The sequence below is a fragment of the Spinacia oleracea genome, chromosome 3 (assembly GCF_020520425.1).
Source record: "Spinacia oleracea cultivar Varoflay chromosome 3, BTI_SOV_V1, whole genome shotgun sequence".
Classification (NCBI taxonomy): Eukaryota; Viridiplantae; Streptophyta; class Magnoliopsida; order Caryophyllales; family Amaranthaceae; genus Spinacia; species Spinacia oleracea.
In genome coordinates, this window is record NC_079489.1 from 156169166 (window position 1) to 156183228 (window position 14063).

General features: G+C 35.3%; 1 protein-coding gene across 1 annotated transcript; it reads right to left on the bottom strand.

The window, feature by feature from the left end:
• Nucleotides 1–4141: 4141 nt before the first annotated feature.
• On the bottom strand, nucleotides 4142–12971 carry LOC110789713 (protein FMP32, mitochondrial). Its single transcript, XM_021994419.2, has 7 exons — nucleotides 12372–12971; nucleotides 11978–12109; nucleotides 10507–10566; nucleotides 5847–5923; nucleotides 5181–5237; nucleotides 5027–5093; nucleotides 4142–4745 (listed from the first exon to the last, which is right to left on the bottom strand). Exons 1-7 carry the CDS (start codon nucleotides 12615–12617, stop codon nucleotides 4626–4628), a joined length of 759 nt encoding a protein of 252 aa, XP_021850111.1. The 5' UTR covers nucleotides 12618–12971; the 3' UTR covers nucleotides 4142–4625.
• Between the last annotated feature and the right edge of the window lie 1092 nt (nucleotides 12972–14063).

Genomic DNA, 14063 nt, shown 5'->3' on the forward strand with positions numbered 1-14063 from the left:
TGCGGCGCGCTTGGCTTGCTGGGCGATGGCCTGGCTTCGTGTTGGGCCTCGTCCGGCAGGCCTCGTCCGATGCTTATTCGTACGATGCGCTTCCGATTAAATTTTCCGATTCCGGAATTCATTTCCGATACGAACAATATTTAATATTTCCGATTCCGGAATTAATTTCCGTTTCGAACAAATATTTAATATTTCCGTTTCCGGAATTATTTTCCGATTCCGGTAATATTTCCGATTCTGACAATATTTCCGTTTCCGGCAATATTTCCGATTCTGGCAATATTTCCATTTCCGATAATATTTTCCGATACGTACCATGTTTCCGTTTCCGGCAACATCTACGACTTGGATAATATTTATATTTCCGATACGATCCATATTTCCGTTTCCGGCAATATCATCGTTTCCGGAGTATTCATTTCTTGCCTGTGACGATCTTAGCTCCCACTGAAACCAAGATCCGTCGGTTCCGAATATTCATAGATGGAGTATTTAATGCCATTAAATACTTGATCCGTTTACGTACTATTTGTGTGACCCTACGGGTTCAGTCAAGAGTAAGCTGTGGATTAATATCATTAATTCCACTTGAACTGAAGCGGCCTCTAGCTAGGCATTCAGCTCACTTGATCTCACTGAATTATTAACTTGTTAATTAATACTGAACCGCATTTATTAGACTTCACATAGAATGCATACTTGGACCAAGGACATTATTTCCTTCACTAATTTCAACATATAATCTGAACCGTCATACACGTTTTCAATTGTGAAACACGTATCGCGTGCACTTAAATCTAGTAAATTTATAAAGTACCCTCTCTAGCTGTATTTTATTAAATGGTGCACTTTGACTGCCACAAACTTTAAGGAAAGTGATTGATTTTACTAAATACTCAGTAAGATACAAGTGAGATAAAGTGGAGAATAATTAATTGCAATAAAAGATAATGGAGTACTAAATTATTCAAAGAATGTAAAAGGTAAAAAATAAATAATAAAACAGGCGAAAGTGAAGACCATGGGAGGAGAGATATATATTATAAAAAGGTAAAAGCATACCAAAAATGAAAAACACTATTTAATAAAATACGACCGTTTTAAGTAAATATACCATTTAATAAAATACGGGTGAAGACAAATTGGACTGTCAAAAACTGACCCGATCCAACCGAATTCTGACAAAAACCAAAGTGACCCGAAAAACAAAATTCACACATTCAATCCGCATAAGCACAAAAACCCCGTACAACTCTATTATCCGATTATTTCCGAACCGGTTATACCCAAACCATTACCAACCGATGACCCGATTTGACACCCTGTATGCCACCAGGGCAAGAGGAAGAGTTGCCACAATTGAAATTCATACTCTTGGTTGTAGCATGAACATGAAAACAGAGGGTTTTTATTTTATTAACTCCCCACACATATGAAAAGGGATGTTTATTCTTGGCACCTTTTGCCTTTTTGGTACGGTAATGCCCGTCTTTTGTTCAAGTCCTTGGTTGGGCTTTTCAACTTAACTTATTTATGGCAAAGAAAACGAGAAAACGTGATTGGCAAACTGCTAAAAGAAATGTGAACAATTTGACAAGTTACAGACTTACGTAAACAAAAGCCACTTTGTACATTCAAACATAACATGAACTTTTCACCAACCCGGCGAGGGCCGAGGGCCCCACGCTCGACGTCCCATCGGAGAAAATTAAATACCAAAAAGTATAACACAATGAATTAATAATGATGGATATAGCATAATACTTTGTACATTGCTACAAAAAAGTGTAACATATTCCATACTCAGTACTATGTTAAGGGAAATATATATTTCTAAAAAAAAGAAACCAAGGGAAAAAAGAGCGATTTTCTTCAATATTGCTTAAAGATCTAATAATTCTCAAAATACGCCACTTTCTAACTTATTTCCCTCCATACGGTCCACGTCAGCATGGAAGAAAGAAAAGTACTTTTTTTCCTGGTTCAGCTTACAACCGCCAATTGAAATGACGGTTTCGTTTTAAAAAAACCGCCATTTGAATTGGCGGTTCAATGGTATAAACCGCGAACTCAAATGGCGGTTTGCTCTAAAACTAAACCACGCGGTTATATAAGAGCTCTTTAACTTCTTCTGATTTGATTTTGTTGTATTATGTTTACCGCGATTTACCTCTTTAAACCGTTGTTTCAGATAGCGTTTTATTGTAGATTTTACAAAAAAAAAATTAAACCGGCTTATTTGCTGATGTGGACGATAGAGTGGAAAATAAGTGAAAAAGTAGCGTATTTTGAAAATTTACGAATCTTCGAGCATTATTAAAGGAAATCGCTTGGAAAAAAATCGAAAACAAAGCTTAGAATTAACAGTCACCGACTCATCGGCACAACCACACAACCAATACAAGGTTGTATAAGAGGTGGTCGTATTGACAAATATCATAGTTGACAAGTTATTTATGGCAAATGAAACGAGGAAACGTGATTGGCAAACTGCTAAAAGAAATGTGAACAATAATTTGACAAGTTACAAACTTGCGTCAACAAGAGCAACTTTGTACATTCAACATAACATGAACTTTTCACCAACCCGGCGAGGAGCCGAAGCCCCCACGCTCGACGTCCCACCGGAGAAATTAAATACCAAAAACTATAACATAATGAATTAATAATGATGGATATAGCATAATACTTTGTACATTGCTACAAAAAAGTGTAACATAGTGATGGATTATTCCATACTCCGTACTATGTTAAACGAAAAAAATATTTCTAAACAAGAAAATCAAGGACAAAATGAAAAGATGATGAAAAATGACAACAAAGCTTGTACTGGTTTTTTTTTTCTTTTTTTTTGTACTAATCATCAGAAATTTAATGTTTAAACAAGGGACTATCCAACATTAAATTTAAAATGCAGTAATTCTAGCCAAAGAATTAACAGTGACCGACTAACCGGCACAACCAATACAAGGTTGTATAACAGGTGGTCGTATTGACAAATATCATAGTTAAGTGAAAAATATATTTCTAAAAAAGAAAATCAAGTTAAAAAAAATGTAAAGATGATGAAAAATGAAAACAAAGCTGTAGTACAACTTTATACTAATCATCAGAAATTTTAATGTTCAAACAAGGGACTATCCAACATTAAATTTAAAATGCAGTAATTCTAGCCAAAGAATTAACAGTCGCCGACTCACAGGAACAAACCAATACAAGGCTGTATAAGATGTGGTCTTATTGACAAATATCATAGTTAAGCGAAAAAGATATCACAAATTCTTATTTACAATGGGTGTACAATAAATATTGTACACCGGAGTAAAAGTTAACTCAAAATGCTTAAAAGTTAAGCTTATATATGTAAAAGTTATCTATTTTTCAGTGATAATTTTTTTCATTTTAGTTAAACTTATTTCTTCAAAATCACTAATAATGTATAAAATTAATCATTTAACCCTTTAAAATATTTATCTAACAATTTTTTTTACTAATATAAAAGTTAATCAAAACTAGGTTAAAGTTATAAAAAAAAAAGGTTAGAGTTATCTTGGTGTACAATAAATTTATTGTACACCTTGTGCGCAGAAGACCTTTTGAAAATATATTTCTAAAAAAGAAAATCAAGGAAAAAAAATGTAAAGATGATGAAAAATGAAAACAAAGCTTGTACAACTTTATACTAATCATCAGGAATTTTAATGTTTAAACAAGGGAATATTCCAACATTAAATTTAAAATGCAGTAATTCTAGCCAAAGAATTAACAATTAACGACTCACCGGAACAACCAATACAAGGCTGTATAAGATGTGGTCGTATTGACAAATATCATAGTTAAGCGAAAAATATTTCTAAAAAAGAAAATCAAGGAAAAAAATGTAAAGATGATGAAAAATGAAAACAAAGCTTGTACAACTTTATACTAATCATCAGAAATTTTAATGTTTAAACAAGGGAATATTCCAACATTAAATTTAAAATGCAGTAATTCTAGCCAAAGAATTAACAGTCACCGACTAACCGGAACAACCAATACAAGGCTGTATAAGAGGTGGTCGTATTGACAAATATCATAGTTAAGCGAAAAATATATTTCCAGAAAAGAAATCAAGGAAAAAAAATGTAAAGATGATGAAAAATGAAAACAAAGCTTGTACAACTTTATACTAATCATCAGAAATTTTAATGTTTAAACAAGGGAATATTCCAACATTAAATTTAAAATCCAGTAATTCTAGCCAAAGAATTAACAGTTAGCGACTCACCGGAACAACCAATACAAGGTTGTATAAGAGGTGGTCGTATTGACAAATATCATAGTTACAGAAGTTGCAACAACTAAAGAATTGGTACTAGCGTAAAAGTTTACGGTGTATTTCTTTTTATACCATTTCTTCATCCCAACAGAAGTGGATAAAAAAAAACATCCACAACTGTTGCCTGTTAACCTGTTATATTTCCTTAAATTGCAGTAAATCTTGTGGAAAAACCTAATATATTTCCTTAAATCGCAGCACGAAGCAACAATACAACATGATCCAAGTTAAAAGTCACCTTGTTAAAAGACTAATGAGAGGGATATGCAGGTTGAATAGGGTGACAAACTGACCATAGATAGCTTGCTCACAACAAGATTCGCACCACAGCGAGGCCAACAGCGGAGATTGAAACAAGAGTACCTATGCAGTATTTGATCACATCATATTTTGCAGCTTCCACTTGTGCCCTTAATGCGTGAATTTCCTGAAAATGAAACAATTAAAATGTGAGCACAATAATATGTAAACACCAGTCAATCTGTGATGAGTTATCACCCCCGCTTAATCTTAGGTCCCGTTCTATTCGACTTATTTCGTATGAACTTATATTATCTGAACTTAACTAAACTTATTTTATCTGAATAAACTTACTTCTGTGTTAAAATGTCTGAAAAGAACTTATTTTTTCTAAACTTATATTATCTGAACTTATTTTGTCTGAAATGAGTCAAAATAAGTCGAACATATCTTACTAGCAATACTCACCCTATCAAGCTTATTGGTGAGATTGTTTGTTTCTGCAGTTTGATTTGCCAATTCATCCCGTATCCTCCTGCAGTATTTGGCATCAATAAGAGCGTAAACTACAGAAAAACCCCCCCAAACCAATACATATAGATGTTAGGTCAATATTATGTACCCTTTTTCAAGATTCAAATCCAATCGCTGCCCAGCAGTAACTTTGTCAATCTCATACCTACATTAGATATCAGCACATTTAGAACATGACGATCAAGGAAAATACTGGATGGTGAGAAGAAACAGAGAAAACAAACAGCCTAAAAACCACGTTCATGTTTAGGTCATAGGTGTTGCTGAAATAACAAGACAAGTTCCTTTTACCAGATGTTTCTAACCATGTAACACAACATAATTCAAAACAGATCATAAATAAAATCTTCCAATGACATACATATAACAACCCTGTAATCTGGAAGGAAAATAGGACAAGCCAGAACTGTAACTATCAAAGACTTCCTAACATAATTAAAAACAAGTATATCACACAAATCAGATCCGTAATTCTCTACATAGAAGGGAATAATTATTTTTTAAGCAGCCCAAGAAAGAAGTTTGTCAGAAGTTCTAATTGCCCAATCAACCCCACCTTATTTCTTTGAACAAGTTCATTACAATCTAGAGAGAAGGATTATCAAGATAGTATCTTGGCCTGCTCAGAAGTTGGAAGGAGATAAATCTCACAAATGCCAGGGTAAATAAGGTACCTTATCATTTACTCTACGGATCAACTCTTTAACCCGAATAATACAATTTACGATAATATTTCTTTTGAACTTAAGCTGACCTCAATTCACTACGCATCTTCTCTATGTCACTCTGGAGTTTCTCGGCCTCCCGTTGCAACAGGGAAAAATGATGTTCCTGCATTAAAAGTTGTTTCAAAAACACCACGTGAGCTTAACAAATAGTGATCATCACATGCATACAGTAGAGAAAGAACAATAAATATATATGTTAAATGAAGGTCTTGATGTTTAAATCATATAACTATGTTAATACTAAAAACGGTAACCCATGAAGTTTTTTTTTTATGTTTGATTAGACAATAGAATTATCGATTTGGTTTTGTGAAGACACAAATTGCCAAAGACTAACCAGCATAACTATAAACAAACATTTTTTTCACCTGATCTTGACAGGATTTATTAAAGTTGCCCAATACTGAAACCTCAAGAATCAAATACTTTAAAGTGAACAACAGAACAAGAACAGAAAAACCAGAGACATTATAATTCCCAACAGAATCGAGTGTGTGAATGAGCAACATGTCACACTTGTCTTCTAATCCACTGAGCATCAATTTTGGACATAAACAAGTGTTACAGATATGATAGACTCATATTAGTCATGTATCATGAGTTGAGCAGTAAGCTGCTGAGCTCCTAAAATGTCCTAATTGCAGTTAATCCTTTTAGTCAAGTTTTTTTATAGTCAGTACCCCTCTTTGGAATAAGGAATGCGAGGCAGTTAACTCTTGCTAGCCCTAGTCCAAGTGAATATACCGAGGAAGTGACAAGAGTTGGTACTCAAATTCAGTATATGGAACTGGTTCTTTGTTACATGGCTTGTATGATAAGAAAAGGTAAAATAAAAATCAACAGAAATTTAGAAGTTATCATTTGAGAAAACTCAAGGGGTCATTAGAATTTTGTAGAGAAATTTTGCGTCAGAAATCAGAATCGAGAATTTAAACAAACCAATGTCCATCCTCAATGGTGAATACGGAACAAATTAGCTGTAACCGAAGATCTAAAATGATAAGCACTCTGCACTCCAAGTACGCACTTCAAGAAGGACATTACAACAACAACCAAGCCTTAGTTCCCAAAATGATTGGGTCAGTTAACATGAACCGTTATAAGGAACCATGTACGAGACGTAAATTAAGAGAACAAAAGATTATGTTAAAAAGAGTAGACACGAGAACCAAAAAAGAAGGAACACAAAAACAAGATAGGCAAGCTTAAAGAAGAGGCAAAAATATGTTTCGAAAAAGTAATAAAAAAAAAAAGAAAACGAGAAAAGTTGCAATAAAAAAGAAAAGGAGAAAGATATGGAAAAGAAGTCATGTTGAGTCGTCTAACATGTATTTTCTCCCTCCACTCCGCCGTATCTAACACCATATTTTCCTCAATCCCCAATAAACTCATATCACTCTCAATCACCCCCCCTTCCATGTTTTCTTTAGTTTTCCCCTACCCCTTAGTCCCTTACACTATCATCCGTTTTCCACTCACCAATCCTTCTAGCTGGCGCATCAATCCTTCTAACTCGCTCCCAAAGTTTCATAGTATGACTCATTTGTTTGATCCCTCGATAGTTGGCACAATCTAGGATATCTCCTTTATTCTTGTACAAATCTATCAAATTTTCCTCCACTCCAATGGCATCTTGTTGCTTCTCCAAATCTTCTTGAAGAAAGTTGTCAACAAATCAATTCCTCTGTCCCAAATTCTCCAAGTCTCGATAGTGATGCCATCATAACTGTTTTCTTCAATCCCATCTTTTCCAATGCCATTTTGAATTCTCCGCATAAACTCACGATTGACATATCGTGAGAGATACTTATATCCCCCCCCCCCCCCCCAATCTCCATTAAATAGATTGTCAAAATACGACTTCCATCTTTCTTTTATCTTCTTATGTCCACCAAAACTCTTTGTTCCACATCCTTTACACACCTAGCTTTTCCAAGATCTCGCGTCTTCCGATCTCTCATACGAGTCAATCTACTACATCTCCCCAATATTTTATAGCATTCACGTTTGTGCTTTATCACTTGTTGCACTTCTTCGTTCCACCAAGATCTTTACTCAGTAGCATGCTTCTTTTAGATTCTCCTAGAACTTCCTTTGCTATTTCCTTTATGTTATGCTCCATTTTAGTCCACACACAATCTAAGTCCAACTTCATGCTACAAGACTAAATACCTATTGTTGCAATTTCCGCCACTTAAAATTAAGCTCCGCTCGTGGTATTCGGGTCCTTACACAAACTTCGAAATCAAGCACTACTAGTATATGTTGGGTTGGCGGCTGGCGTACTCTCACCCAGAATCACTTTACAAATTACAATCAATGTAACCCTTTCTCCAAGCACTCCTTACTAAAAAATAGTCAACTTGACTCGCATCGGCGCCACTCCTATATGTCACTAGGTGAGAGGTCCTCTTTTTAAACCAAGTGTTCATGATCCCCAAGTCGTATGCCAACGCAAAATCCAGAATACCATTTCTTGCTTCATTCCTGCCTCCAAAACCAAACCTCCATGAATGCTCTCAAGAACATCCCGCGTAGAGCCCACGTGCTCATTGAGGTCACCACCAATGATCTGGGAATAATACTACCTAATATTGATGGTTGCAACTGATTTGTAAATTTATCAAAGGAATTCCAACCGTTATAAGCCCTTTAGAAAGTTAGTCTACAAACCAGGAATAATAAGAGAATGAACTTGTGATTCTTCTATTAGTAGCAAAATCACAATTTTAGATAAGATTTAGAGATTAGATTCATAAGTAAGGGATAGGAATGAATAAGTTACTATTACCTACTCATCGATGTTGGATATAACAAAATCAAATTGGAGGATATGGTTGAAGCTAAATATGTTAGCATAATCCATCAATTCATACAAAGAAAGGGGAAATATTAAGCGGTGTGACAGTGAAGTAGATAAAAAGGGTAATGAGGAGCAAACAAAGACAAGGAGCTATGAAACTATAGAATTTGACTTAGAATAAGATCGAGTTATATAAAGTAGAATAGTGCAAATACAAACTGCAGAGAAAGGATGAGTCACGAGGTAAGCAAGGTTGAATTTTTTTTCTTTTACTAGCAAGGAGGTGGAAGCAAGGGGAAGGAGCATGAGACCAAAAAGTTTATGTAATACTTATACAGGGTACAAATATGGAGTCCTGAAGTTATCACTATTTTCCATAGGATGGCCGATATCACCCTTGGTAAAAACAAATAACACAACAAAGTAACAAACACCCCAAGTCTCCAAGAGGGCATCACTAGAAACTAACAAAAGAAAAAAAACACCTATCCTAATATAGCAAGGAACCTACAGTCCATGGTGATCACCAAATCTACGCTACCGTATGACTATAAAAGCTTGAATTAGAATTTAAATTCACATGCAATAGCCTTAAAGGATCTAGTTGCTTCACTAAATATCCTACGATTTTCCCTTGCTCTATGGTTCATAAATTGTGACAGCTAAGACACACCTCTTGTTTCTGGCCTTCATGTTACATCTCTAAGATCTTTGGAACAGTATGTTTTGTTTTATTATCTACCAGGTTTTTAGAAAGTTCATTCAAGACTGAGAGAAATTTTATCAATTTATTTTCCAGAAAACCTTATAACTTCTCCAAGTTTCATATGTTTCCTTCAAAAAAATTGCAAATAAAATAACAGCTAGTAATATAAAGTAGAGACTTCCTAAAAAAGAAACTTGTTTCAAATATTTTGTGTTGCGATTCTCCAAGAATATGGCCCATCAACACCAGTACCAAGACAAGAGGTAAGCGCCGCTTACCAAGGGCAGTGAAAACAAAAGTAAAGCCAGAATAGGCATGCATCCATCCATCCAAAATGGATTTTGACTCTCACACTACCAAGTTTATGATTCATTCTTCCTATAATTCTTACTCCAGTGGTTCTGTCATGTTTGCTGTCAATATTTTTGTTTCCGTGCTAGCTAACACTTGCTAAAATCCTTGTGCCTCTGCTGGTGACCTCAATCAGTCAGCAGGCCCCTTCTCAAACGTCAAAGCATGATGTCCTTTACATGAACTCTTTTCTATCAAATACAGTACGAAGAATTTATTCTATTGTTAGTTTCTCTTGCTGTGGTCTGATACCAATTCATCTCAAACCAATACAAATTGAAAAGTAAATCATAGAAGATTCAGTCGTAAAAGAGAATAGGTCAACAGTAAAGAAGCTCTCCTGCATTATTACTAAACTAGCATCAGATACTACCAGGCAAAACTAGCTTGCATTAAACCCAGATCATAGGAGCATCAGTCATCATTTCAAATACGTAATACACACATTTCCAATCAGATTTATATTGAAATGTATTTTTTCCTTCAATTGAAGAACAAGAGACTTCTAGAAATTTCAAGGTTCAAGGCTACTGAAATTCTCATTCTTACTAGCAATGTCAAGTGATTATTTTATAGCTCTTTTTCCCCATATTTACCAATTAATATAAATCTGTCACAGCTTCCCATTTACAATTTCTCCAGACTCTTTAACTCTTGTCATCCAAAGCAAGCAACAGCCAAGTTAGCTCCTTGAACATTTATAGCAAAGTGACTAGACAGCAAGCAAAAAGCAGTGCCTCCCGGAAACATCTTAGAACAGATAATTCAGATATTTCAGATATAGGAAACCAGTAAATGCTCCAAATAACAGAAATCTACCATGTACCTGTGAGCTCTGTACTTCAGATTTGAACTTTGCCAAGTTTGCCTCCTGCATCATCTCAAACTACAAAGAATGCGGAAACACTAGTGTCAGGATGGCCTATAGATGAACAGCACATATTATCAAAGTATTAAGAAAAAAACTTCAACTGCAAAGGTTCGACAAGAGTAAGTAACAGAAAAAAAAAATCCAGTTTTAGATTCTTTTGATTGTCATTTACAAAATTATAGCGTATATCTCTGTTCTCTTATATAGCAATCTTAACATTGTACACATCAGACATCTCACTGAAGTATCCAACTTTTATTGTTGCAAAGCAGCGAAACAAAAACTTGGCTTGTAGTCAGAGCTGCAATTGCACTTTTCATGTAATCAGTAATCACAGAGGTGATCACACCCCTTCTAATTCTCTTCTCCCTCTCACACCAACAAAAGAAGGCTCATTAGAGGCATTGGGCGGCGGCGGCAGTGGGCATTCCGGGCACGAAGTATTAACAGCATTGGAAATGCTAAGCTACTTTTTATCTCTTTTTCCTCCCCTTCCCTCCTTAATCCTCTCCTGTTTCTTAACCTCTTGTTAGATGTTCATCCCCATGAGCCCATCTTCCCCTCATACTCAGCCAAAATCTGATACAATCATACAATCATAAACTCCACAGCTCCACTGCTTCTATATCTAAAAGATTATTCAGCCATCAATCGTCCAATTCACTTACCAAACTACCGGAACAAAAGAAGCTTTTTGTTCTTTCTCTACTCCTTTAATGAAAGACACAACAACCACCCCATAAGGCCATAACTATCCGTGGTGTACAATTCTAAGTGCTTGTTTGGTTCACATAGGAATTAAATTCCCATGGAATTATTGTCATGGGAAGTTACTTCCCTTGTAAAACTCTTATGAAGTTGCTCACACTTGTTTGGTTGGCGCAAGACATTTGCTCTTCCTAGAAATTGACATGGTAATTGTGATTTACCAAGGGAAGGGTCAATGGTGGGAAAATCACTTCCCATGTCCCATGGGAAGTCCAAATTCCCAAGGAAGTTCTACTTATAACTTCTCCCATTTCATCTATTTCATGCCAACCAAACAATATGACACATGTCCAATACCTAGGAATCACACTTCCCCTCTAATTAATTGCAACCAAATATCACCTAAGATTTCCAAAGGGAAATGGTGACATTTGTCATGAGACACATGGTAAACAAGCAGCAGAAGCCTCAAAAGAAAAATTCTTATAACTAGATAGCAAATTAAGAATCAGTCTACATTAGTACATTACTTATACTCCAGTAATCGTATCAAAAGCGGGTTCCATGTCCAAGTGCTCGGCTATTTTGTAAAATATAACAATGATTTGGGCCAAAATGAAGTGTGGGGATGTCAACAATTAAACACGGGTACTTGAGCTAAAATGAAGAGTACGATTAACATTAACCAAAAAATGAAAAGGAAGAAAAGAAAACATACTCTTTGCATCTCAGCCTTAGACATAAAGGACTGAGTTACATTTTCCAGACTATCATTCAAAACTTCCGTAATTACACCTGTAATCACCTCTGCTTGCTTCGACGGTATACCTTCCGCTTCTAATTTCCTTACCTAATTACAAACACCAACACCAAATTAAACACCAATTCAACAAATTCAACACCAATTCAACAAATTAAACACCAATTCAGAAAATTAAACACTAACTCAGCAAATTAAACACTAATTCAACAAATTAACACCAATTCAACAAATTAAACACTAATTCAGAAAATTAAACACTAATTCAACAAATTAAACACCCATTCAACAAATTAAACACTAATTCAACAAAATGATTGAAATGATTATCATATAAAGAGAGGTAACTTACAAGTGCTAACGTATCAACGAGAAACAAGCGTCTACCATTAGAACTCACGAGCTGAGAAATAGATTTCGTGTCAGTATACCTAGCACCGTAACGATGATGCAGAGACAACGACGAGTACGATCGATTATCGCCATTCGCATAAACCGCGGCATTCAGAGCACATAAATCCCTAAATCTAGTCGAATTTAGAATTGAATTAGTGCCGCCGATTTGATGAATTCGCTTGCAAAATGTAGCAGCCGCCATTCAATACAAATGAATCAGTTAATCAATTTGAATTGTAGGATCTGTAATAACAGATTAAACAGCTCCAGAAACCCTAATTTCTCTCTCCAAATCTCCAGTTACAGGAAAAGGGCGAGGGAGGAAGATGAGAAAGGTGATCGAATGTTGTCTTGGAATTTGTGAGCTTTTTGGGAGTTCTCCCTAACGATGGCAGTTCCGTATTATTAACACTAATCATACAGAAATTGTCATTTGGTGTTGGGTGATGGATAAATTTGGTCAATAAAAAGGGTATTTTCGTAATAACATGAAAATGTGTGTCCTAAATAATTGAATATAGTAATATACAACCGAATTCACCTACACAATTTGGTGGAGTTAGTGAAAAAAACTCGCCAAATCCGTGAGGTATATCTTAAAAATTTTAAAATTTTGTTGAGTCCTTGAAATTTGTCATTGTGTGTGTGGATATCTTATCCGTTTCCCGTGAAAAATTGATATATTCCAAAAAAATTTATAAGCAATCTTTTGTTCCCCTTCTCCGTTAGGACAATTCGTCAATTGGGCTATTAGTACTTTAAGTGATCCACGTATCTGCTCCGATGATGCAATTGTTGTGTACATTATGAGTGAAGATCCGACTAAGAAATGAACTTCTTCAGGAATATAAAGACTTCACTTGCTAGTTTGGTCAGAAATTCTATAACTCTTGGATATTCAATTAAGTCCTCTTTCTTAACTATTGAATGCACCTCTATAGTCCCATGTTTAGTAATTCCCGAACTCTTTCTTTGGTGTCGAGGATCATCGAAATAAGAAAAAAAAAAACAATTTCCACGGAAAATAAGGTTGCGCTTATCCGTGGCATCATACTCGTATAATTTAATACTTTGTATTTGTTTTTTTTATGGCAAATATATTTTTAAATACACAGAGTACAAAGTATAATTTATTATATATAGTATTACTCTTTTTTAATATGCAACCAATAAATCTTGAGTGGTTTCATATTTCATTAAAGGAGATTGATTGCGTAGAGCTCCTAGTAAAGATGACACTGAGCTAGGCCGACTTTTGGCACAACCGAGCATGAAAAAGGCAAGGACAAGGGCATGACAAAGGCAAGGTACAACGCTTATTTGGCCATTGGCTACATTTTCTTTGGGCAAACCCGACACGATAAAGCACACAATAATAAGTGAAATTTGACTTGGTCACGTAAAAACGACATATCATGGCATGGTGACACGTGCGCAATGATCGTGCTTCACCCTCCCTAATGAGAATTTTAGCCGGACAGATACCAATATGTCATGTACTCATGTTTATCTGCCCCAAAACGCGCAGGCTCAATAAGACATACGACCCACAACCATATTTAATGCCTCATAATCACATTCGATTAGTCCCTCATTTATAAACCATTTTTGACGGTGATGTTGGTAATAAAACGTATTTAGCCCATAC